General features: G+C 36.4%; 4 protein-coding genes and 1 pseudogene across 4 annotated transcripts; 1 reads left to right on the forward strand and 4 right to left on the reverse strand.

Moving 5' to 3' along the window:
• Window positions 1-278: 278 nt before the first annotated feature.
• LOC122047926 (subtilisin-like protease SBT1.7) lies at window positions 279-2,828 on the reverse strand. The gene has a single exon (XM_042609462.1). It carries the CDS (start codon window positions 2,706-2,708, stop codon window positions 435-437), a length of 2,274 nt encoding a protein of 757 aa, XP_042465396.1. The 5' UTR covers window positions 2,709-2,828; the 3' UTR covers window positions 279-434.
• A 6,497-nt stretch (window positions 2,829-9,325) lies between these two features.
• On the reverse strand, window positions 9,326-9,469 carry LOC122049762 (annotated as a pseudogene).
• A 654-nt stretch (window positions 9,470-10,123) lies between these two features.
• Window positions 10,124-14,176, forward strand: LOC122047928. The gene is made up of 5 exons (XM_042609464.1): window positions 10,124-10,375; window positions 11,313-11,474; window positions 11,600-11,772; window positions 11,851-13,819; window positions 13,883-14,176. The coding sequence occupies exons 1-5, from the start codon at window positions 10,256-10,258 to the stop codon at window positions 13,934-13,936; spliced, it is 2,478 nt and encodes an 825-aa protein (XP_042465398.1). The 5' UTR covers window positions 10,124-10,255; the 3' UTR covers window positions 13,937-14,176.
• Window positions 14,177-16,793: 2,617 nt separating this feature from the next.
• Window positions 16,794-18,620, reverse strand: LOC122047929. Its single transcript, XM_042609466.1, has 2 exons — window positions 18,496-18,620; window positions 16,794-18,210 (listed from the first exon to the last, which is right to left on the reverse strand). The coding sequence occupies exon 2, from the start codon at window positions 18,168-18,170 to the stop codon at window positions 17,112-17,114; it is 1,059 nt and encodes a 352-aa protein (XP_042465400.1). The 5' UTR covers window positions 18,171-18,210; window positions 18,496-18,620; the 3' UTR covers window positions 16,794-17,111.
• Window positions 18,621-21,167: 2,547 nt separating this feature from the next.
• LOC122049677 lies at window positions 21,168-24,913 on the reverse strand. Its single transcript, XM_042611038.1, has 15 exons — window positions 24,730-24,913; window positions 24,443-24,500; window positions 24,254-24,331; window positions 23,993-24,164; window positions 23,476-23,556; window positions 23,235-23,317; window positions 23,041-23,153; window positions 22,852-22,956; window positions 22,641-22,750; window positions 22,280-22,541; window positions 22,111-22,194; window positions 21,967-22,017; window positions 21,806-21,877; window positions 21,663-21,725; window positions 21,168-21,435 (listed from the first exon to the last, which is right to left on the reverse strand). Exons 2-15 carry the CDS (start codon window positions 24,450-24,452, stop codon window positions 21,388-21,390), a joined length of 1,332 nt encoding a protein of 443 aa, XP_042466972.1. The 5' UTR covers window positions 24,453-24,500; window positions 24,730-24,913; the 3' UTR covers window positions 21,168-21,387.
• Window positions 24,914-25,637: the final 724 nt, after the last annotated feature.

Consider the following 25,637-nt stretch of genomic DNA (forward strand, 5'->3'; position numbering starts at 1 on the left):
TAAACGAAGTTTACAGAAAAGCCAATTAAAACAAGCGGCGAAATGGAATTTGTAGAAGTGTAGGCCACGGCACGTTCAAGAGCTCGCCTTTCTAGGCAACTAAAGTCTATGAACTTATAAATTTCATGCTTTGTAATGATGAAACAAACAAAGCTTTAATAACAATAACAACCTTCACTTTTAGTTTTTTCTCTCTTTGAAGTCGAGTCTTCTCGATAAATAAATATCCATAAATTAGCAGATAAATATTTTTTGGGTTTCTAAAAAAACAGCGACGATAAAGAAAGGCTAAAATGAAGCGTGTTAATAAAAACGCACACAAACATAAAACATTTTTCGTTTCTTGTTTTAAAGCACCGCAGCTTATTGATAGGCTTCGGCGCTTGGCCTATCAGGACCGTACATCACGAGTGGCTGCTTTAAGTCGCGAATCTTTAGGTCCACGTGAAGGCCAATGGGCTCGCGACGACGTGTTTCCCGTCGGTCCACTCGAGTCGGCCGAACGCGGCGGATCCGGAAGGCTGCGACGCCGCGGAGAAGCTCACCGTGTAGCTCTTCTTCTCCCCCGCCGCGGCGAAGCTCAACTCCTGCGGGTCCACCGCCACTTTCACCTCCGCTGGAGCTGTGACTGTCACCTTGTACGTCCCCGGTAAGCCGACGTTGGTCAGCGTGCGTGCGTGCTTTACCGTCGTCGTCGCCTGCGCCGCGGAGCTGCTCGCCGTGGAGAATGCGACGGAGAATGAGGGGTAGTTGAGGTTGGATACCGCGTAGGACTTGCTGGCGTCGCAGGTGACGTTGGGCCGACGGGAGACGCTCGCGATCTGGAGGGTCGTGTAGTTTAGGGCGCAGAGGAAATCGATGTAGTCGTCCGGCGAGATGTCGTAGACGAGGCCGGGGTCGAGGGCCTTCGGCGGGTCTACGTGGCCGGCGCCAAAATCGAAGGGCGTGGCATCGTGGCCGGTGGCGACGTCGAGGATGCCGTTGCCGTTGGAGTAAGCGGCGTAGGCAGTGGTCATTAGGGCAGATTTGATGGCGCTAGGGCTCCAGTCCGGGTGCGCCCCCTTGAGAAGAGCCGCCAGGCCGCTGATGTGGGGGCACGACATGGAGGTCCCGGAGATGATGTTGAACTCCGTTCGCCGCGGATCTGCCGCCTGTCCAGTCGGGCCGACCTGCCCTGTCCAGGCTGCTAGGATGTTCACGCCCGGCGCGATGATGTCTGGCTTCAGGATGTCAGGAGTGACGGCGTTCGGACCGCGGGAGGAGAACGCTGCCACCACCGGCGACGGCATGATTCCGACTTTGGTCCCTCCAAATACGATCGTGGCCGACGGGCTCGGATCTGAGAATAGGTAAGACTTGATGGCGTCTCCAGCCTTTTGCCCGACAGCGGAGGCAGGGAGGAGGTGAGCGTCGGCGACGAGCTCCTCTCCGTTGGCGGCGGTGTTAGCGAGGATCATACCGGCTCCGCCGGCGTCACGGACAACAAAGCCCTTCTGCACTCGAGCATTGATGCCGCGGTCGCAGAGGACAATTTTTCCTGCGACTTTTTCAGGGATAAGGGTCCCCTGCATACAGAGGTTGCCGTTGGTGGCGTTGGTGGCATTCCCGGCGTAGATGAAGGAGTAAGGCGAGGAGGAGAGCGGCTTCCCGCTGTAGAGTGAGACGCTGCTGAAGTTTTTCCCGTTGCCTAGCACGACGTAGGCAGGGAAGTCGCGATCCAGCGTACCGGCTCCGACAGTGGTGATCCACGGCGCCAAGTTGGAGAGTGTTGAAGCAGAGGGCCCCGCATTGCCGGCGGAGCAGGAAACAACGACCCCTTTAGCCATGGCATTGAAAGCCCCGGTGGCGATGCTGTCACGGAAGTAGTCCGCCGTGCCGCCGCCCAGCGACATGGACAGAACGCCGCAACCGTCCTCTACGGACTTGTCGATAGCAGCGAGAATGTCGGAGCTAAAGCACCCGCCGAGCCAGCAGACCTTGTACACGGCGACGCGTGCGCGAGTGGACATGCCACGGGCGGTGCCGGCGGCGTATCCGAGCAGGTTGGCGCTAGGGACGGTCGATCCCGCCGCGGTGGAGGAGGTGTGTGTACCGTGGCCATCGTTGTCCCGCGGCGACCTCGACTCCTTGGTCTCGTCGATGGCGCCGATGGTGGCCTCGTACCCCCTGGAGAAGAACCGCGCGCCGACGAGTTTCCGGTTGCATGCGTCGGCGGCCTTAAAGTCCTTCCCCTCCTCGCAGGCGCCCTTCCAGCTGGCAGGAACGGGGCCGAGCCCAGCGTCGTCGTAACTCCTGCGCTCCGGCCACACGCCGGTGTCGAGCACCCCGACGACGATGTCGCTGTTGAAGTCGGACTGGGGGACGAATCCTTCTCCGTGGTCGATACCGAGGAACTCCGGCGTGCGCGTGGTGTGGAGCTCGTAACGGACCTCGGGATGAACGCCGAGCACACCAGGTAACCCCTCGAGCGCGCTGGCCTCCGCGGCGGTGAGCCGAGCAGAGAAGCCATGCGCAACAGTGTCATACGAATAAAGGATCTCAGCGGTGTCGGAGACAGCCCGTAGCGAAGCGTCGTACCAGTCGCCGTGCTCCACGAAGGCCGCCGGCATCTGAAACTTCGCCATGTGGACTATGTAAGTCTGCTTTTCAGCCTCCGCCGCTGCTAAGCAACAAAGCAACAAGAGCGCCAAGAGGCAGAGCGAATCCATGGCTTCGTTGGAAAGACGAAGGAAGAAGATCACCGACGACGGCGGTAATGGAAGGGGAGGCGAGGCGTAGATAAAGGGAAGCTTCCTCACGCTTTTGTTGCTTACACGAATAACCAGCGGTGGCCTAAGAGAGATTTTAAAAAATATATAATAATTATTAAAAAAACGAAAATAGATTTGCTCTAAACTAAATATACATTTGTTTTTTATATATTATTTTATTTAAACTAAATAAATAAAGATGATAAGGATGTTTCCAGTAGAGCACACGACTCTTTAGCCTGCCAGTGATAAAAGATAAAAGGTGGTAAAGTAGCCAGCCACCTTTTGTGCATGAACACTTGGTATTTATATTTTGGGTTAATTTTTAGTAAATATAAAATATTTGGTTGGTATCTCATCTTTCTATATAACTTTCGTCTCTATTTATATAAATGTATTTATTTGGAGGTCGACAATTCTAAACCATCTCAGTGTTTACTCCTACTTATACTTTTTCATTACCGGTAGGAAATACACATGAGTTCCTTATTTCTTAACTAAGCAGTTGATCAGGGCATTTAAAGTTTCTAAATTCTTAAAATATATATATATTTAACTTTTAGAATTTTTAAAAAATATATTTATTTTTCATTTTGCTCCCACCGTTACTCACTGTATATTGTAGTCAAAGAACATTATCACTATAGTGTTGGGTTTTAAAAATTAACACTAAAATGGTACAACATTTCTAATATTAACATTTGAGTAAATCCTAAAATCAATATTACTGTAGTGTTAATTTTTTAAAATTAATATTATAGTGGCATTGATTTTTAAAATATAATTTGACAGTGCTGATTTTTGAGTGATTGAGAGGATTAGCGGAAGAGGTAAATAGAAAATAAGTACGTCTTTTCAAAAATCTAAAAGTTAAGAATGCCTTTTTGAGAATTAAAATGGTGTGCTTTTTTGTCAATTGCTTAAATAGATAGCTTAAATAGCTCTTAAATATGCTCTCTTGTCCTATAGGATCTCTACAAGAGACAACAATACTTGCAATTAGTTAGCCACCCTGTTCATTGCATATGCATTAATTGGAAGGTTGAAACTCTCTACTTCAGTAGATTTCATATAAATTTCATTTTTACGACCTCCATGTGAAGGCCATCTGTTCATTTGTCGTGTTGAGGAGGAAACACTTGTGTGTATTATTGGGAGTGACATGATTAGGAGGACAGTCGATAGATTGTCGTTTGGCTTTGATTAAACATATTAAATAATAAATATGTTGATTGTGAAGTTTCTTGTGCTGGAGGAAGATATGATTGCCCACACGAATAGCTTTAGAAATATAAAAATCATTAATTACATTTGATCAGTTTCCACATGTTTTTACTAAGAGTTTTGTGGAATGGGGTTGAAACATGAAGGCCTTGCTAACTCAATCATTCTAAAAGTGTGTTTCATGAATTGATCAATCTTATCTTTGTCGTTTTCTCAAGTACGAACCCTATCTGTAATCCAAATGTTGCTGTGCGATGGATTCTATCAAAAAAAAGAGATGATTGAAAATTTTGCAACTTGGTGAAGGTTATAATAAGTGGCGGATTCAGACAAAAAAGAAAGAGAATGCTCAAAGAAGAGAGATGAAATTTATCTTCCTTTTCGTTACTTCTCGGACTGTAGCATATTGGTGGAATTTTTCAGGAGTAAGAGGATGCTCAAATGCACCCCGCTCCTCCTAGATCCGTCACTAATTATAATAATATATACTCGTCTCCCTTGATTGAGTTGTGATCCGTGTAATTAGAGAAAGAGGTCTATTATTACTAATAAGTCATTATCTTATTGATAAATAATAATAGCGGAAAAATCAGAAAGACAATTTTATATTGAAATTGTCAAAGGAATGTATAGTTTTTACTTTTTTGAAAAATAGGCATCTCATTCTATCCATCTTGGTACATTTTACTTTATGAAACTGTCTTTATTATTATTGAAATTGTCAAATAAAGGATCATATAATATCCCTATAAATAAAAGTATAATAAATTTAATTAGTAATAATAAAAGTCATATCATTTACTTTGAGTATAAGGAACATGAGTGTTATAAGAGTAAATGTCTTAAGTTGATCAAGAGAAATGGTCAAGTAGTACACAAAGAAGGTTGGTCTGGTGGTACGCAAAGGCAAGGAGTACTTATGTGCTTCTCTTACAATCAAAGAGAATATTATCGGAGTCAATATCTAAAAGGAAAAAAACTCGATCAAGCTTAAAAGAGGAAACTCAAATCAAGGAGGAGCTCTTAAGAGTAAACCCAAGATATCATTTATTGAAGCAATTCTTTTAACTCATGATAAAAAAACATGCTAGTTTAAATTTATATCATCTTAATGCTATTTATCATGAAAATAGGAAGTGTGATAGAGTTAAAGAAAAACATGTAGCGTATCATGCTAAAGCTACGATACCTAAGGCTAAGAAGGTAAATGATAAATTAGGCAATGACTCTAAGAACTTTAGATATATGCCTAAGGAAAAAAAACTTAAGGATTTAAGGAAAAATCAAAATTTGAGGACTTATGGAAAGAAAATCAAATTTTGAGGTCAAGTCTTAATAAATTAGAAAAGATCTTTAAAAGAATGAAAAATTTCTTTAAAAGGGTTAAATACATGGTCAAAATAGGCAAGAATCATCCAATGGTAGGAGAGGTTTGGGGTACAAACCTAAAGCCAAGAAGGATGGACATTCTTATCATAGAGTTCCATTGAACTATAGAATTAACCCTAGGTATAGGAGTCAAGTCAAGGTTTTAAGGGAGGTCATTCTTAGAAGCAACCTTGAGAAAATCAATGTGACTAAGACTTCTAAGAAGTCCAAGAAAGTTGCTAAGAAAGTCACAAGGGAATATATCCTTAGAGTTGACTTGCAGGAGTCAAGTATAATCAAGGCTTCTAAAAAACCTAGAAAGGTCATTAAGAAGGTTAATAGGGAAATTATCCCTAGTGAATACTTAACACACCCAAGGAGCACCAATAGATTTTAAGTTTCTAATAGTGTGTTCTCTACATCCTAGATGGATCTAGAGAGTGCCAACTTCAATTGGAAGAGTAGTTAACTTAACATTAACGAAGTTGACATTTGGAGGGCATTTTATGGTAGTTATACTCCTTGAAAATGAGAAGGATTTGATGTTTACTCTTTAAAAGAGTAAAATGTGTCAAAATTTAAAGAATTAGACTTAATTAAAATTGACACAAATAGGAAAAGTTAAAGAAATGTCAAGTTGAGCTTTGACATTTTTTTGAAAGAAAAAGGGTAATTTAGGATTAATTTTGGATTAGTAATTAATTAGTGATAGTTAGATGAATAATCTAAGTATATTATTTATGCTAAAATGACATGCTTTGTTTGCTCTTCATATGTCATGACATCATATTTTGTATTCATATTTGTTATGAAAAACAAAAATATCATGTTATATTATACATACATTATATAGTTATAATAAATTTTCTTTTGAAAATACTCATTTTGATATATGTCATAAATCATCATGTATTATTTTAATTTCTTGTACTTAAAGACAATGACATTAATCAACAAGTGACATCTTAGGCGGATGATCAAATTTAAAATATCTAGATAGAAATGCATGATCCCTTAGTTTAAGGCAAAACCAAGATATACATCTCACAAATACTATAAGATGACTTGTTATGTGTTTTAATGCACACTAAATATAAGTGAGATGTTAAAAAGATGAACAAAATTTAAAATATTGATTTAGTGTATTTTTTTGAGTTTTGGTTTCATCAAAACACAGTTATGTGTCAACCAATCATGGGAAAAGTAAATGTACAAATCATATGTATTTAGCCTAAAGATCGTGGTTGAAAATTTAGTTTTGAAAAAGATTTTAAATATACTTTGAAAAATTTTAGTGAGAGATATCTTTTGATAGGAATTATCATTGTATAGTTAGACAAACTTAGAAGAAACATTAAAGTTTTCAAAAGTTTCCAACTTTATGTCAATTTTTAAAAATAAGATATATTTTTTTATAAAATTATTTTTTTACGATAGTATATGACATAAATAATGTCTACATAAATTTTCATTATTTTTAAAATTTTATAGAATTATTTATATATTTTTAAAATTCAGATGAAATTAATTTCAGAATTTCAGAAATGGTAATCGATTAGGGCAATCGATTACCACACCTTAATCGATTAGGTCAATCGATTAAGGTGAGTTTCCTTGAGCACAGTAGCTCACGGAAGAGGCTTAATCGATTACAGCAATCGACTAAGGGGTTAGAATTGATTAAGCAGACTGCTTAATCGATTAGGACATGACTGAATTGATTAGCCATGTGTGCTAATCGATTAAGGCCAAATTTAAGCGATTAAGAAGTTTCTCTAATTGCTTAAGGCCTTGATTTCAGCCTAAATAAGTTTATTTAAGTTAAAAAGGTCATGTTTGGTCGTGTTAATCATTCCTAACCCTCAGGAATTTATTTATGAATATTTAAGGGCACTTTTCTTAATGAAAGTAAGAATGCAATGGTTAAGGAAGATTAAGTTAAAGTTCAAGATGAGGTTTAGTTTCAAAGTTGAATTTTAAATCTCAAAACTTCAAATTTTGGATTTCCTAAAATTTTAGAAACTCTAAATCATTGTTGATGCGATGACAGAAGTTTGGAACATGTTTTGAGGGGGAGTTATTCCTTAAAGACATAACTTAGATTTTATTTCGAAACAATGGAAGGTTGTAAACTTTCATTGTTATGTATGCTCTAGGTTGAGCATCTAGGCACAATGAAAGTTATGGGACCTTCATTGTGATGTTGTGAACAACAACTGAGTTTGTGAACAATGTGGAGATAACTCTTAAGGAGGAAAGTTTTTGATGTGTGTTAAAGGGAGAATTTAGGGTTTAAGTTAATAAATTCTCTATATTCACAGGGGGAAACTGTGAAACCCTTGGGTTAAGGAAGAGAATGAAATCCTCATTCATGTTTTGGCATAAAGAAGAAGTTGTCGTTATAGAATTAGTCTAACTTAAACGTATTATCAAACATCAAAAAGGGAAAGATTATTAGTCTAATTTCCCTAGGTCAAGGTTAACCAGTTTGAGTAAGCTTGAATTAGCTCAAGTTTGAGTCGTGATATTTAAGTTTTCGATATTTGACAATTATAGAGATTGCAAGTGCAATTGTCCATTTGGGAAGATTGTTGGTGCAATTCTCCACTGGTCAAGGTTTGACTAGTTTGATATGAAGAAGAGTCAAGTAGGTCAAGGTTGATTGGATACTTAACTAGGAAGTCCTAACTGGAGGTTAGGCAAGGGCAAACCCAACAAGAAGGTTGGCAAAAGTTGAAAATCCTAGTGGGTCAGTGTTGACCGGACACTTGGTGTGAAAGTCTTAGTGAGTGGAGTTAGACAGAAGGAAATCTTGGTGAGTGAAGCCAGGTGAAAGCTCTAGTGAGTGAAGCTAGATAGAAAGAAATCCTGATGAGTGAATCTAGGTGAAAAGCTCTAGTGAATGAAGCTAGACAATTAGAAAATCCAAGTGGATCAAAGGATTGACCGGATACTTAGCATGAGACGATAAGTCTAAGTGGGTTAAGGTTGATCGGACACTTGCATTTGGAGAAAAATCCAAGTGGGTCAAAGGATTGACCGAACACTTGGTGAAGAAGTCCCAACAGGTCAAGGGTGACCAAATGTCAGGCAATGAGGAATCCCAACAGGTCACGATTGACTGAATGCTGGAAAAGGAACCCTAGACTTAGTTTTGGAGGTTAGGGTTTTGTAATTGATTAGGGTAATCAATTACACTGAGCTTAAGCAATTAAGCATTTTTTTTAATCGCTTAAGAGCTAGTTTTACATGAGTGCACAGAGGTGCCTAATCGATTAAGTTTATCGATTAGACACAATGTAAGTGATTAGAGCAATCACTTACGACCCCTTTTACTTCGAATATAATGTTTTGTTCAAAGTTTAAGTGATCAGATTAATCGCTAAAGCTATTTCTCATGATCGAATAGAATGTTGCTGAATCGATCTGGCTAATCAATTCAGCAAGACTTAATAGACTAGGGTAGTCAATTAAGGTTAAAATATAGTCATTATGTAAGTAGAAAAGGGGTTCGCGTGCACTGTTCATCTCTTCTCTTCCACTCTCTTCACCGAGCATAGATCTTCACACCAATTCTTGAAAGTTTCTTAGAGACAAGTGTTGCTCCACTTCCAAGGTTCAAGAAGTGTTTACAAGCAAGAAGAGAGCAAGCTAAAGTTTCTTCATTGTAAATCTTGTAAGATCTCATTTGTGTCAGCTTGTATCTTTCTCTTCTTGTATCTACTGTGTGTGTGAGTTTGTACGAGACTTCTCTGCCTCTGGAGTGTTTCTGAGAAGGTGTTTTATAGTGGATGTGTAAGTGAAAGTTAAATCATTGGATTAATCACCTCTTCTTGAGGTAGATATCAAGTAAATCTTTGTCGTTAATGTACTTAAGTGTTTTTCGTTGCAACAACTCATCGAAGCGAACGGAGCTAATCACCCCCCCTAGCTTACGAAGTGACTCAACAATTAATACCTCAAATCTATAAATTGGACTTGGTAAGGAATGTGTCAAAGCAATACAGTAGTGCAATGTAAGAATGACGTTTGAGAACCCCAATAATAAGCTATTATAATGGATTCTTCCTTATAAAAAAATAATTTAATATCACACTTGATCTTAATTAAAAAATTGAGAAAGATATTCTTTTTAACGTCGCCGGTCTAAGATATGTTTAGAAACTTTTTTATTTGTGGTATTGTTAATTTTAAAATGTGAGATTAAAATGAACTATGATAATTTATATTTTTATATAAAATAATTAAAAAAATTATTAATAAATTTTAAAATTATTTTATTATAAAAAAATATTAACATACCTTTTCTTTAAATTTCATTAAAATTAATTAGTAAATAAAAATAATAGATCCACCTGCCAAATTATCCGAATATTACTATTCTATTATTCAATGAAATTAGAAAAAAAAAAAATCCTTCCGTTCCGGAAATTGTCATCCCTGGTGGGACCCCCCTGCGGTTCCGTTGCTTTCTTCCTCCGGCCAGGCGAGTACATGGCACGGGTATCAACGAACCGCCGAAGGGAAATGACTTCTTGGCGTGTGGGCCCCGTGTGAACGGGTCCTTTGCTTCCTTCTTTAGCAAGGCGGGTACATGGCACGGGTTAGCATGGAGGCGCCGAAGTAAATGGCTTTTGGCCATGCGGGTCCTCCGGTGGGGCCACACGGCTTCTTCTTGTGACGTGGCGGTGCATATTTGGAATAGGGAAAGATCCAAATCCGTAACGGCTAGTTTTGATTTTTTTTAAAAAAAAAAAAAATCAAATCATATCAACGGGCGTCTCCGCCGCCTCCGTTCAATCGCCGTCATTAATCCGCATTTTTTTTCTAGGTTTTAGCGGAAGAGCCTAAGCTGAAGAGCCTAACTAGTTCGCGTCTTCTTGCTTCCGTTCGATTCGTGAGCTCTCTTGGTCATGGGATCCGGTGATGCATTCCCCCATGATGGGGCGGCGATTAAGCCCTCTGTCGAGTCGTCGGCGAAGGGCTCGGATCTCGAAGCACTGACGTCCACCGTCACAAGCAGCGGAAGAAAGGTCAGTATTGTCGACCTTAGTCCCTCTGTTTGCCTTTTGATCTTAATCGGATTTTAAAGTCGACTAATGGAGTTGAATCACCTAGTTGCCCACATTTTTCTTCTTGATTTCTTGGTCTTATTCCCGTACGGTTTGATAGTTGTCTCTTTTCACGGACAGATCTTTAGGTTACAAACTAAATCTTTGTTGGAGCCTAGAATTTCCAGGAGAAATAGATTTTTATTGCAGATTTTGGCATTACCATTCCACAGCTAGAATTTCCAGGAGTAATAGGTTACAACGGAATCACTGGAATTCCATTCCACAGCTCGAACTCTCCTTACATGATTTGTTCTTATTGCAATCTGTTTCTCTCGTTGGAAACTCAATGCCATCTCTAAGATTGTAGATGGACCTATAAGTCTGGTTTGCTTTTAACATCTTCTAGCATTTTTTTCCCTGTTAGTTAATCTTTTCAACAAAAAGAAAAACACAAAATATTAGTGAATTCCAAGTCTCCAACTAAATATGTCTGCTGTTGAAGGTGATAGTCATTCCATGTTGCATCTGTGGCTTGGTCCCAAACCCTTGCAATTGATAGTTGAGGAAGTCTTATTCCTCTGATATATGGTAAAAACATAGAGGGTAAACTAATTCAACTGGTTTTCTTTTCCAAATCCAACAGGGAGAATGCTAGAGAATTAGACAATATCCTTACACACAAGAGAATTTATCACGAACTGTTGTTTATTAGTAAAATTTAGTTATTCTAATATCATATTTCAAGCAAATGGTTTACTTTCTTTGGATATTCATAATTCTCAGATTTTTGGCACTCATAATGATTACAACATTGAGTCGCTAAATCAACTGAGGTTCATGATTCATGTTGTAGCGAAGAAAGAAATAAGTCCTACAGTAGCAATTTTTTTTTACTGACATCCTATTACTCGTGCAGAATGGTGGATCAAAAGACATTGGTTATTCAGTTCTGAATTCAATTAATAAATCTACATCACAGATTAAGAAGCCTAATCACAGGAAAAATGTTTCACCATTGAATTGGTTTCCACGAAAAAGGGCAGATTCATTCCTGAAGAGAAAAATAAAGCATCTACAGGTACTGTCAATATTCATTGTTTTCTTTCCTACATGTAGTAGGCATTAGGAACAATTTGCAAGTGCTGAAATCACAAAGCAATATACTGTTAGATTGAGATAAAGAGTGTTTGTTTATTCACATAGGAGATTGCAGGAATGAATCTTTCTCTGGATGAAACTCTGGGAAATGCGAATCCTCATTATACTAGGATTACAAGGGAAAAGATTGCAGCTCGAGAAGCAGCCCAAAAAGCCATGGAAGCTCGGAAAGCTGCATTGGTCGAAGCATCCTGGTGTAGAATACTTGGAGCAGCCAGGTAATATCTTAATCAAAATAGTGTTGGCATGAACAATAGCTCAAGCTTAAGCAATTGAAGATGGCCATTTCTGTCCAGGATTAATAGTAAAGAAGCAGAAGCAAGATTACAGAAAGCAGAGAAATGCGCAGAAGAAGCCTTCGAGGCTGCCAGATCGCTGGGAGTAATGATGTATGACAGGCCTGACTCCCAAAGGAGGCCATACGAAATAGAAACATCATTAGGTATTGGGGGGAAATCCACCCACAAGGTCACTGCTGCTTTTGAAACTGCCTTTGATGTAGATAAAGAGGTTACTGCAGCAGTCAAAAGAGCATTTGTGATGCTTGCAAATTGTTCCTCTTCTTCAAGTAAAGAAGAATTTAGGAATTTGCTGTGTAAAATCAGTCAAAATCCTGATATTAACCGTTCAACTGAAGGTCTATTAGATACATCTTCTGAGCTTGAAAGTCATTCTGTAGCAGAGAATGTGCAAGAGTCACATGGCAGTGATGATGCCAACGATAAGAAGGCCACCAACCCTTCAACTGAAGGTCTACCAGATGCATCTTCTGAGCTTGAAAGTCATCCTGTAGCAGAGAATGAGCAAGAGTCACATGGCAGTGATGATGCTAACAATAAGAAGACCACCAGGATGAAACAAACAAAACATAATACCAGTTTGCTTTCAACTAGTGATGGCAGCAGCAGCAGTTCTATGTCACCAACAAAGCTCACAAATAACATGTTTGACAGGCTCAAATGCTTACATGAAGATGAACTTTCTTCCCTGGCTGTTATAGTTGCAACTTGTGGACTAAACGCTGCTCTTCGTGAAATGAAAAGAACAAAAAACGATGATGTTGAATCAGTTACCACCGAAGTACCCGGTCTAGACAAGTTTCTGGTAAAGCACATCTCAAAACTTGAAAAGGAAGTTCAAGAGGCAAGGAAAAGTAATGCTGCACTAGAGGATAACAGAAAGTTTGGAACATTGGAAAAGCAAGGTGCAGCAATTGAGAACCTTGAACCGGTTATCTCTGAGGTGCCCAGTCTAGACAAGTTCTTGGTGAAGCACGTCTCAAAATTAGAACAAGAAGTTCATGAAGCAAAGAAAAATAGTGCTTCACTAGAGGATCAAAGAATGTTGGGAACACTGGTGAATGAAGATGTCAAAAGGAAGTTATTCAATCATGAACCAGTGATCACTGAAGTACCCAGTCTAGACAAATTTCTGGTGAAGCACGTCTCAAAACTAGAAAGAGAAATTCAAGAAGCAAAGAAAAATAATGCTGTGCTAAAGGATCATAGAATTTTAGGCAAATTGGAGAATGAAGATGTTGAAAGGAAGTTATCTGAAATACATGAAGGGAAGAGCATGGAATCAAACCTCAATAGTGAAATCCAAACCGAAATCATGAGAACTGAACCTATCAGTGTTGCACCACCATGTGACAACATCCTGACTCAAGAAGGAGAGGAATGCAACAAAGAGAACAAAAAGCAGATTCCTATCAAGCATTTGCACAAGACAGATAAATGCATGTCTCGAGATGAGCGAGTTAAGTTGGAGGTTTTGAAGGCTTTTTCTAAAGGTTATGATGACACCCTCGGGACAATAGGACATGATAAGATTCTGAGCAAACCAATGCATGGGTTGGCAATGGAGAAAATACAAAATATGGAACCAAAGAGGCATGGCACTGTGCCAAAAGGCCCTGTTAAACATGGAAACAACATTACCGTCACAAATAGTTTAGATAAGATCTTGCTAAAGCATGTGTCTCAACTTGAGAAGGAGAAACAGGCATTGAAAGCCACTGAAGTTGTAAGAAAAGGTAACAAAACCAAACAGCAGTCTGAAGAATTGCCCGGTTTAGATGAGATTATGGTGAAACGTCAATCAAAGCTGGAGAAAGCCAAGCAATCTGCAACTCAAGAGTCAGCAGATTATGTCAAACATGAAACTCGTAGAGAAGCAAGGGAGAAAGAGTTGGAAGCAGCATGGGGCGGCTTGAGCTTGGGAAACTCCATGCGGCCCCATCTATCGCGGATCGAACAAGAAAAGGCAAGCTTAAACTTGTTTCGTAAAGCCTAGTTTCCACTCAATTATAACTTTGTTTTTCTGTAGGCTGCTTGGAGGAAGGCTGAGGAAGAAGGGGGTACCCTAGAAATGGAGCTATAAGGGAAGAAAACTCGCATGCCAATTTCACCGTACATTTTAGTAATGTTTCACTTAGTTGAAATCCATCAATTCTTCTGATGGTTTACCTAACCTTCTTAAACAATAGTGCAAACCTCATTCTGATGGCTTCCAGCAGAAGAATCTGATGAAGTATCTTTTTTAGGTATCAAATGACATAAATTGTAGACGATCAGATCTCATTCTGATAAACAATAGTCGAAACCTTTCAATACTAAGTCATGATACAAACTGTCTGATGAAGTATTGTTTTACATATCAAATGCAAAGTCTGTCGAATATACTCATGCATATACTCGTATGTACTCTCAATAACAAGATGCTGCTTGATGGTAATATTTAGCCGTTCGGATCTCCTGATCCACAATTCCTTGTCCACTCCTGGTCTCTACATACTTCGGATGTCGTTTTATTTAGTGAATTCATCCCAAAAAAAAAAGTGAAAATCTAAAATGCCTCAATTCCGTGCTTAAATTATAATTTTTTAACATTTTTACCTTATAAATATATTTAATGAGTTTTTTTTTTCTTTTTCAGGGATCAAAGTTGGGAAAAATATCTCATTAAATACATTTATAAGGTAAAAATGCTAAAAAATATATAATTTAGACACAGAATTGAGGCATTTTAGATTTTCATTTTTTTTTGGATGAATTCACTAAAAACAGCATCCGAAGTGTGTAGGGAGGGGATCAGGAATTGTGGACCAGGAGATCTAAACTAAATATTTAACTTCTTCGTAAGAACTTAACTAAATATTTAACTTCTTCGTAAGAACTTTTAGTGAAGCATGCTTATCTTGGAGTAAAATTTCACCAGGGATAAAAAACCATGAGAACTAACATATAGGATATTGATCAAAGTGAACAATACTCGGTGTTCTAAAAATCGACCTAAGCGTTAGTTAGCCGCACTGAAAACATGCTAGTTGGTCAGCCTAGACGGGATTAGACGGCTCTAAGCGCCGACTAATCGGTTGAATGGTCTAGGCGTCGGAGAAATAGTGTAAAGTTTTTATGATTTTTTTTTAGTTTGGGTTTTTAAATTTAAAGTCCAATTAAAAAAAATGAAATGCAACCCTTTTTTATATTGAGCTTAAGTTTTATAAATCGTAAACTTTGGTCCAATAAGAAAATCGATTTGTTAGCAAGCCCTAGCAGCTAGCTTCAAACTTTATCTTCAGAGTGAATGAATAAGCCTATATTTTGGAGAAATCAAAGAATTAAAATACTGGAGAAATCGATTTGAAGACAAATTTATTGTCTGATTTTTTCCCAATTGAGCGACTTGAAAGGGACTGAATTGAAGGTTGGTCAAAGCCTCATCCTTTGAAAATATCATTTCATCATACACTCGCAATATTCATTAAAGTTGAAAGATAATTTATTTTAATTTTGATGCTTGCAAATTGAAAAATAATTTGTTTTAATTACCATGTAATTTATATTGATAACGTGGAATCCGTCTACCAACGCCTAGTCCCCGCTTAGGTGGTCTACGCTCTAGGCGTTGGTCTGGCGTTCGACTAGTGCCTAGTGAATTTTAAAATCTTGACAATACTTTAATATTGTATTAGAGTATAACCTTTCTAAGTAGATGGTATAATCTTGCCCGTATCAGCAAATAAAATAAAAAAGAAAGAATATAACCTTGATTGAAGTATTAAAGTTAAACCAGATATAAGTATTCCAGTAACTTATCAATATGGTTGTAAACAAAAGCCAAATCAAGTTTTATGATATTCAAGCTTGTTTGATAAGGTAATCGAGCCGAGCCCAAAATGAACCAAGCCATTAAAATGATTATTTAAGCTTAGCTTGGTTCATTTTTTATGAGCTTGAGCTCTTGGTTCAAACTTAGCTTAAGCTTTGTTCGTTTAAATGTTATCGGGCTCTTAATTCAAATTTGTTTGATTGTTTGAAATTTTTACATTTTAAACTTGTTTGGTTGGTTATTGAATTTGATAATACAAACTTATTTATTCATTTTAAAAATTTATTTTCATTTATTTAGCACGTCGATAAAAGTTTTATTTATAAGCATTATTCACAAATGTTGATGAGATGAACACGTGTTCAAACTTGTTTGTTTGGTTTGACGAGTTGTTTAAATTTATTCATTTAATCGATCTTATACGTATTGAACAAACATAAATAAGTTTTACCAAGTTGAATACCAAGCTTGTTCACAAACATTTGATTCATTTTCCCTACTTATCAATGAAGCAAAACAAAAACAAAAGATTGTGTTGATCTCACTTGGATGCGGCAAGAACTCCCATCAAATGCAAGGAACTCGTTATAATATCAGCAGCCAAACTAAATTGTAGGAAATCAAAAGGTTGATACCAATTCAAAACTGTGTCGGCATGACGCTAGATTATTGGAATTCATATTACCTTTGTTTTAAATGGTCGCTGCAGAAAGTACTCCATATCCAGCTACAGCTACCCAATATGCACTTAGTCTGCATCCTGCTACTTAACTCAATGCTGTCTAGAGTTATTTTGTCAACAAATAGAAACATTGATACTTGGTACTCTTTGGAATATCGCATGCAGTCTCGTTTAGGTTAAACCCTCTTTCAGCATTTGTAGTGTCATGATATAAACAAATATGACTTTAACATAGTCAAAGATGTTCATAAGCTTTTTAACTTTACCATGATCATCATTTAATTCATTCAATACAGGAAGTTTTCTACAAAAGGATTGCTATAGATAATTCAATAGAAATGTAGTGAATATCCTGATCTCATTAAATTAAAATAGAATGGTTCGTATAGTTTCAAAAATGAAACAACAGGTGAAAATTAACATATCATTTACATGCATAGCTCATTCTCAGAAATCACTATGGACTTAAAATTTCTTGTGCAATGCTTTCCAATTTAAATTTTTACAGCCTAATTGACAAGGATGTAAAAAGATCCATCACAAGAAATCAGCACAAACCTATAAAGGAGGTGTATGTCATTATCCTTTATGCCATGTTCCATGATGCTGGTGGGTTTAAAAATTCAGATGCCTAGAATTTCCTTTTCACTCTTGTGAACACATTAGATGCATATTATTGCGTCATCAGTATTCAAAGCTTCAAGAGGAATCGGATCCTCAACTTGTATTGTTCGGAATCACCATGAATAAGTGAGTCAGATTTCAACCTTCTGAAAAATGCAGGCGCATTCTCTCGAGCTGTAGGGGCCAATCACCTCCGAGTAAATCAGGATCCATGTTCATTGCCAATTGGAAATCATGCGAAGAAATATAATAGCACCCACTTGATGTTTGCGCTTGCCATAGACCTTTCATATTAGGCAAAGTACTTCTTTCAGCTCGATTCATCCTATTCGAACTACTACGCCTTGCTTTAGCAAGGTCCACGCAAGGCTTGATCAACCTCCTCAAGAATGCATCCATTCCATGATTTAATGCATTAGCACAATCAACTGACAAACCAAGACCCTGAACCTGCAACTTCCGTTCCAACCAACCCCTCAAGGCCCTTGAATCTGGTAGTTCTGAAGTACGATAACAGCTCTCGAGAATATTCGACCGACCAACTCGAAAGCTCGATGCCAAGCCACAACGAAGAGACTTGCAAGAACGATCGCCAGCAGTTGCCGGAACGCCTATGGGAGGCCTTAAAGGACTTCTACTCTGAACACTCGGGCTACATCGAAACTGATCGACCTCTTCCCCATCTTCCACAGATGTTAGTGCTTTGCTGCCGATAGATATCAACTCCGGGGCACTTTGCTGCTCTCTCGACCTTTGTAAATCACAAGAATTAGTCGCTTCTTGAACATGTCCCGGAGGAATTTTTCCATAAGGCCCGAGAAGGCTAGACCGCTCAGCTAATCTTCGGTCCCTGCTGTTTATGGATCTTCCCCTCCGAGGCGATGGAGGGAAGCTTTCGCCAATGCTGGAAATTTTCGACGTGCGTGAATTTCCGGTAACAGTCTCTCTACTAGGCGGAGCAAGCGCGAGACAAACATTGCTAAGGATTGATCTGATGAACAAATTATGGAGGGCAATGTTTTCCTTCCCAAGAATACTATAGCACAATTTCTCAAACTCCAACTTGCTGAGTCTCGAGTTGAGTAATCTCTTGAGGTTGTAGAAGTACTTCTCTGCTCTTTGGCGGCCAAGCTTCCTGAACAGCTGAGATTTGAGCTCAGAAGTATCGATTCTGGAGAACTGCTTGCAAGTTGCCATTTCGATCTCTTAAGCGTTTAGCAAACTCGCAAAAATGGGTCTGCACAGAACGTAGTAGAGATTGTGAAATGGACAAAACGGATCAGGAAAACAGCGATCGACTTTGAGGTAAGAGATAAACATCTAGAACAACCCAAACGGCCTCAAAACCCTAGATTAATCCAAATCGTTCCGAATTTCCAAGATGGAAGCCGGAGTGCACAAGAACCCTACTGGAAAAAAAAACAAAGAAAACGAGCGCAGCAACCGGACGAAGATCGATCAAAAAAAAAGGGAAAAACAACAGCAAACGAAGTGAAATCGAATGAGAGTAGAAAAATCTAACCTTGTAGACGGAGAACTCGCGGATTTCGCCGTCGATCGCCGAAATTGGGGTTAAAAAAGTCACAGAATATGGCCCCTTTTCTTAATCATTTATAGGCCATTTTCAGAAAATTACCTAATTATTTTATGAATGATTTTCACACTAGACTGCAATTAAATAGGCAAATTTTCAAATTTTCAATTTTACTGTCCGTCCTATGTTAAAGAATATTTATTTTAACTCCCAAATTTATACTAATTAATCTAAGCAGCACATATTTTGAGGGACTATTATAAAATATAGATTAAAACAGTTTAGAAAGAGATATCATTCACATAAAATAAGGTATAACTCCTTTTAATTTTAGTACTATTTAAATTCAAATTAATACATTATCTATGCATATAATTTTTATGTATGTAATAAAATATAGATGTAAAAAGTTTATAATGAGATATAATTTTTTCTAAATTTAGTATGTTCATATGAACACATTTTTTTATGTACATGGTAAAATATAAATATAAAAAATCAATAATGAGATATAATTTTACTTAAATTAAATTTAGTATTATTTAAATTAAAATTTAATATATTTTCTATTTAATTGATCATTATATATAATACATCGATCAATCATTTATATGTATGACTATGTAGTAAATATGTAGATACATAATCTAATAAATAGGTATAAAATATTTAAAATCATATATATATATATATATATATATATATATATATATATATATATATATATAGTTTAATTGACTATAATTATATAAAATTATTATCTGAATTGGTATAAATTAATAAGTCGAATTAAATATTCTTTTTGACATATGTCCTAAACTTTGCAGAGAGAGTTTAGGGCCATTAACCGAATTAAATATATATTTTAGCATTTCACATTTATTTTAAAAAACTTTTTTTTTCAAATTTAGAGTTTTATGTTTTACATATTAATTAATTTATCTCTCTTAATGATTTTAATTGATAAATATTTGAACATAAAGAAAAATAGTTTTAAAAAAAATAAAATCATTATAATTTTATTTTGTAACAATTGTTAAAAAAACAATCATTAAGAGTGAACACAGGACTATGGTGCAATAAGAAGGTGTTAAATTATCACCTAAATATCTATGATAATTTATCAAACAGCGTATCTAAATTTTTAAATTTACTAAAAGGTGTACATTACTTTACTATTTACCAAAGAACACACCTTTTCAAGTGCAATTCATGTTTTACCCTCTTGACAATACGACTTTTTCTACCATTTTCTTTTCTTCACTATTTTTCTCTCTCTTCTCTTTCTAAAGACATGCAACATATAAATAACATTACATAAAATTTAGTCAATTTTTAATAATATTTTAATACATTTGAAAAAGTCAAAATGGATAACATATTTGCACTCATTGCAATTTCAAAAATCCACTGGAACTGAAAATGAGTGTAATTGAAGCTCTTTAAGTCCATCAGTAAGTTTTGGTCAAAATCCACTGATAGACCTAAAGAGCTCCGATTGCACTCATTTCAGTTCCTATGGATTTCTGATGTTGCAAGGAGTTTAAATATGATGTCCATTATTTATTTCAACTTTTCATAGATGTTAATATATAAAATCAAAAATCATCAAAAAGGTCGACATTGAGCCTGATATGAAATCATTCATGCTCGACGTGGGCCTGATATCCTAATATGATTTCATATCAGACCCACGTCGAGCCTGATATGGAATCATATCAGGCCTGACATGAGCTTGATATCTTGATATGATTTCATATCAGGTCCACGTCGGGCCTGATATAATTCCATATCATGCCCAACATGAGCTTTTTTGGTTATTCTTTCATTTTACATGTTAACATTTATGAAAAAGCTGAAATAAATAATGAATATCATATTTGAACTCCTTGCAATCTTAGAAATTCATATAAATTGAAATAGGTACAATCGGAGCTCTCTAGGTCCATCAGTGGGACCTGATTTAGAATCATATCAGGCCTCGTCGGGCCTAATATGTCCATATCAAGCCTGACGTGGACATTTTTACGATTCTTTTATTTTACATGTCAACATATATAAAAAGTCGAAATAAATAATGAATATCGTATTTAAACTCTGTGTAACATTATAAATCCATAGAAATTGAAATGAGTACAATCAGAATTCTCTAAGTCCATCAGTGGATTTTGATCGAAACCCACTGATGAACCTAGAGAGCTTCGATTATAGTGAATTTCTAAGATTTTAAGGAGCTCAAATATATTATCCATTATTTATTTTAACTTCTTCAAATGTACTAAAATATTATTAAAAAATTAATTAAATCTTATATAATGTTATTCATATATTCTATATGCCGATAAAAAAGAAAAAAAAGAGAAGAGAGAAAAATAATGAAGAAAAAAAATAATAAAAAAAGTCAGATTGTCAGAAGGGTACAACAAAAGTTACACTTGAAAAGATATGTATTTTGGTAAATAACAAAGTAACATCTATGGTTTGATCCCCGATTACGATGCATTTATAAATTTTTTTTTAAAATGAAATACGCAACCATGAAATACTGAACTTCTAAATCGTCCGTCACAGACAGGAACTTGATTTACTTTAGCAGCTGATAAAAAAAATTCTGTAGATCCAGCATTATTTGGTTCATTATTATTTTTTTTACCATCATAGATCCTCAACTAGTTAATTCTTTATAAAAATTTATCAATATGACTTTCCAATTTATCAGAACATTTAGAAGTGTAAAAATAAAGGCAAGAAAGAATTGAAATAATTGACATTGAATAGAAGGAAAAAAATAATAAGAAATATAGAAAATAAAATAAAATTTTTTGGAGATGGTATTGCACAAAAGGGAAAGAGTCTTCTTGTCTTTCTGAGTTTGCCTGCTCAATCCTCAATGTCAAAGTGATCTTGAAACAACAAGGATTGTTTCCTCTGCACAAAATGTAGTGGCAACCAATAAGTTGATTATCATAAATTAGAATCGAGAAGATATGTCGCAAATTAACAAGAAGTCAGCATGATGAGACTGTGTCTGAGAGTTGAGAAAAATAGACTGGAAATTGAATCATAAAAGCTCGAAGTCACCAACTCATTGGTTGAACGAATGGATTAATCAAGAATTGACCAGTACGAAACCAGACAGTTTAAGTACACATTACCTGAGCAGACATTTTTCTCAACTGAGTTCTAGCCTTCTGGTCCAGATCAAATTCTCCAAAAACCTACATGTAAAATGAAATTTATTCTAATGAAATTCTTGAAAATAAACCAACATGTCATGAGCAAATTGAAAATAGCTCACAGTTGGTTGAGGCAATGGCCTTTCTATAATCGGTTGTTCAATCCTCATTGCATCGAGTAGTCGATAGTTTCTCTAATGGATAAAGGAACAAGGTAGAAGAAGGTTTTTTTTTTCAAAAAACATAATTGGAAATTTGTTTGTGTTACGCATCAAATACTCACCTTCATGTGTTTCGAAAAAATCCTTCCAAGAAGTTTTTCCACATACCTTAGCTATAAAATCGATAAAGGTCTTCATTAGAAAAAGAGCATATGCATGTGTGAGAGAGGCCATTTTAGCAAATGTAAAGCAAAGACAAACCAAACCTGTAAAATTTGCTTCCAAGTTGACACCCTTGGAATTTGGTACTTCTTTGAAATCTTTGTGTAAACTTCTTCTGAAGCACCATTCTAGAGAGAGAACATGATACTTGGTATCGATCACTTTATGAATCGTGTATAACAATTGACAAATCATAAAGACGTAGAGGATTACCTCAATATACGAGAGAATACCCTGAAGAAACTCTTCCTCACTATTTTTAGCATTTGTGTTGCTTCCATTGTTAGGCTCCTTAGGGAGTTTCTTGAATTTCTCAGACAATTGACTTTTTAGTGAGTCGATTGATGTACAAGAATTTTCTTCAGAGAATTTATATAGTCTGTCCATATCTAAAATAAGGGCTAAAACTTCTGCAATAGACACATACAGAGATTGATCCTCCTTTTCCATTAGGGTGTAGAGAAAGGAAATTAACCTGTGCCGTTGAAAATGTTAAATTGTATGAAAAACCACATGTAAATATATAACTAGATAAAAGAAGAATTGTTTGTTATATATTTATATCTATATATACCCTTTCCAGTTTGTAGGATGAATTCTCCACTCATCAACAAATGTAAGGAGAAATGTCCAAGCAGATAGTGCTGCAGATAACACAGCAGGATGAGTTTCACCGAGTTGATCCTGCATTTAATTAATTAGAAATGGTATGGTTTGATGAACTAAATAAAACAACAATAGATTTATATCCAACTGTTTAGACAGACATTATTATTGAGACATACAGTGGGTTTAGGATAGAAAATTTCCCATGAAAAATTCATAGAATCTTGCAGTTCATCTGGATCCATTGCACCAAAAGAGCATATCATCGCAATGCATTGTAATACCTACAATGAAAAACTAAGATTAATATAAAATAAGGTATTATGGAAAAAATTGGCACATAAACATCAAAAGTAGTACTTTCATACAAGTATCTTCACAGTCTTGCTTCCCGATTTATAGGCTTCACAAAGTGGAGTAATTGTTTCCTTCATCATTTCATGTGAAGCATCCTCGCAGTCAATATTGACTGCCAGTAAACCTATATATATAAAAACATGATTTAATTTTATTCATAAATAAGAGAAAAAACAATTACAAGAAGATATGTATTGGCACTAACCAATGAGACGGCAAGCTAAATGAGATTCAGCTGTTGTGCCTTTTTTAATTAATTTTGAGGACCAATATGATAATGTAATGTATCTATTAACAAGAAAAATGAAATAATTAGGTTGAACTGAAGAATCTCAATGAAAAAAAAGGATAATGAATGATAAAAAAATCATGGAAGAAATAAATAGATAAACTTCATTAGCACAGTTCTTAAAGATAGCATATATAAGAAACAAGGAAAATCTTACTTGTTTTTTGTAAACTCAGTGAGCACATCAGTTTCATATGCCATGACAAGCTTTTCCAAAGCTTTCTTTCTATTTGAGACCCTAGATTCGGAAACATAAAAATTAATAATCAGATACACTAACTTTTGAAAATTTGAAGATAGAAGTAGCTAGTTATTTAAATTAGGAAAGATTTTTAGAATGGTCATAAAATAATATGAAGCATTACAAATTATGTAAACTTTAACAGCTTAAGTTTTCCCTACATCCATACATCATAGATCATCCAATTGTTGAAGGAATAATAAAGTTCCATAATGTGGTTGCATGGGTTTTATAAACAAATTCAAGAGAGGAGTTTTATCAGGAAAAAAAAATACATTACAGATGGAGCTGATCACAATGTCATTCAGTCCTCCATTGATTAAACATGGTTAGGCAATTATAGTAGCCGCACATGTATAAGTAGAGAAAACACTATAGAATTCGTCAATAAATTGGAGATTGATAGACATCTCATTGAGAAAATAAATTTTACCTATTGAGGCTTAGATCATCTATGTACTTGTTATAATGCGAGAAGCTGGTCGAGGAAGGAGAAGTATCAGCAGCAACAACAGAGCGGCCAAAATAATCATTTACTTCAACGGGTGAATAAGGTTCACATGGATTGTCCCTCATCAAAAGCCTATGCTCTTGACCAATTGCCTCTGTTGGATCAAAGGCAAACAAGTACCAATAACATAATACAGCTGTTCCCAAGCAACACATAACAAAGAAGGATTGACAAACGACTCACCAAGCCTTTCTTGAGATTTATTTTCCCTAAAGAAAGCCTCTTGCCGCTTGAATGCATTGCTTTTTGGATTCAAATTTTCTGTCAAAGCGAAGTAGACAATCGGATCATAACTGATGGAATTGAAATTTTCATGAAAAAGTAAAGGGAAATACAATCTGAAATATTCAAGTAGGACAAGGATATACTTACTTCTGCCCATCTCAATTGATGACAACGAGAGAGAAAGATCAAGATCGTATGTTCCAATCTGTGACACAAACAAGGATAACCTTTCTAAATAAATTTAATAAACAAAAGAATGAATTTTGATTGTGCAACAGAAAAGCATCAGCGAAATAAATCAAACGACAAGTTTTGAACTTTCGATCCGGATAAGAACAGCCAAGAATCCTAATAACTAGTCCAAATCATCCAATGTCACCACAAGAAGAAAAAAAATTGAGACGAAACGAGAATACGAAGCGAAGGGAAATCACCAAGAGAGAGAAAGTGGCACGTCGGTCGACGATACCACCTCGCTCAGAATGATACGTCCAGAATTAGGATGCCGGAGTTGGCGCAGGTGGCGGAGGGGAGCTGCGGCGGCCGAGTCGAGGAGTCGGCGCCGCCAGTCGAAATTTACGATGCGAGCCGAGAGACGACGGACGAGGGTTAGGCTTGTTGACTTTAACGGATTAAATTGCAACTGGTTTCAGATTTGCTTAAAATCCAATAATTTGTCTACAAAATTAATTCCAAATATTTAGGGTCGTTACGATAAAAAAGAACATCTAATTTTTATCTTTATTATACAATCGAACTTTGGTCGAAATTCATTTAAGAGAAAAAAAATAATATTAAAACTTACAATAATATTAAAAATTATAAAACATATTTTGATACATATAAAATTTAATTGAGTATTTTAATACCTTGTATAAAATATTGTTATTGGAAAATATTAAAAATTTATGTATAATAAAAGATTATAAGCATTTATCTATATTTACCATCTATACTACTTTCCTTTTCTTTTTTATAATTCAGATATACTAATCTAGTGAACCGGGATAAATCAGAAAATATTGATACAATCAATCATTAAGATTTTGATATTTGTTTAACAATATATTTAATGAAACGTCAAGATTGACCTAATCAAGTATGAAGTCTAGAGATAGGTCAATATATATTGACCAGATGACTAGTAAATGGTGAATAATTTACCAAGTGACTAACAAGCCTAAATAGGTCAAGTTGACATGATGCTTGATAAAAGGAAAACTCTAGGTAAAGAGAAAAATCCTAAGGGGAAGCAATCTTAGGTAAAGAGGGAAACTCTAGGGGAGGTAATACTAGGTAATGAAAAGTCTCAGGTGAGTGAACTCTAAGCAAAGTGAAAGTT

This window comes from Zingiber officinale, chromosome 2B, assembly GCF_018446385.1.
Source record: "Zingiber officinale cultivar Zhangliang chromosome 2B, Zo_v1.1, whole genome shotgun sequence".
Lineage (NCBI taxonomy): Eukaryota > Viridiplantae > Streptophyta > Magnoliopsida > Zingiberales > Zingiberaceae > Zingiber > Zingiber officinale.